The sequence below is a fragment of the Rhincodon typus genome, chromosome 48 (assembly GCF_021869965.1).
Source record: "Rhincodon typus isolate 14 chromosome 48, sRhiTyp1.1, whole genome shotgun sequence".
In the NCBI taxonomy this organism is placed as follows: domain Eukaryota; kingdom Metazoa; phylum Chordata; class Chondrichthyes; order Orectolobiformes; family Rhincodontidae; genus Rhincodon; species Rhincodon typus.
Genome location: NC_063379.1, coordinates 4813563 through 4813976, shown reverse-complemented (window position 1 = coordinate 4813976; position 414 = coordinate 4813563). Strand labels below are relative to the sequence as shown.

At 58.5% G+C, this 414-nt stretch overlaps 1 protein-coding gene across 1 annotated transcript in view; it reads right to left on the bottom strand.

Annotated features, from left to right (window-relative positions):
- Positions 1–414, bottom strand: part of ncstn (nicastrin) — a 6876-nt gene that overhangs the window by 2676 nt on the left and 3786 nt on the right. Inside the window, exon 3 of the mRNA XM_048620856.1 lies at positions 63–186. Coding sequence (XP_048476813.1) covers positions 63–73 — 11 coding nt within the window. The 5' untranslated portion in view covers positions 74–186. The remainder of the gene's footprint in view (positions 1–62; positions 187–414) is intronic.

The window sequence follows — 414 nt, the reverse complement described above, 5'->3', positions numbered from 1 at the left end:
GAGCGCCGCACTGTCCGAGGGTCAGTGCCGAGGGAGCGCCGCACTGTTTCTTGTACACTCACCTTGTGAACATGGCTGTCTCCAGGAGGACTGTGTAGGGGGCGTGAGGACCATCCTGAAGGACCCACGGTAGGTCAGACTCATGCTGGACGAGGTGGATGATTCCTGTGTTACCATTGAGAGAGGCTACCATCGAGGGAGAAGAGAAAACTGGTGAGAACGGCCTGACGCTGTGACTGGGGAAAGTGCCCTGAATGAGAATGCCCCTGAACCCTCAGATACCCCATCACCTCGTACTGCACTCTCTCCTGTTAGCATACTCCGTCGCCGTCCCCCCCGCCACCATCAACCCCACTTACTCTGGCCTCAATCCCACTCTCCTCTCACTCCCTCCCTCCCTTTCTCCTCCCTCCC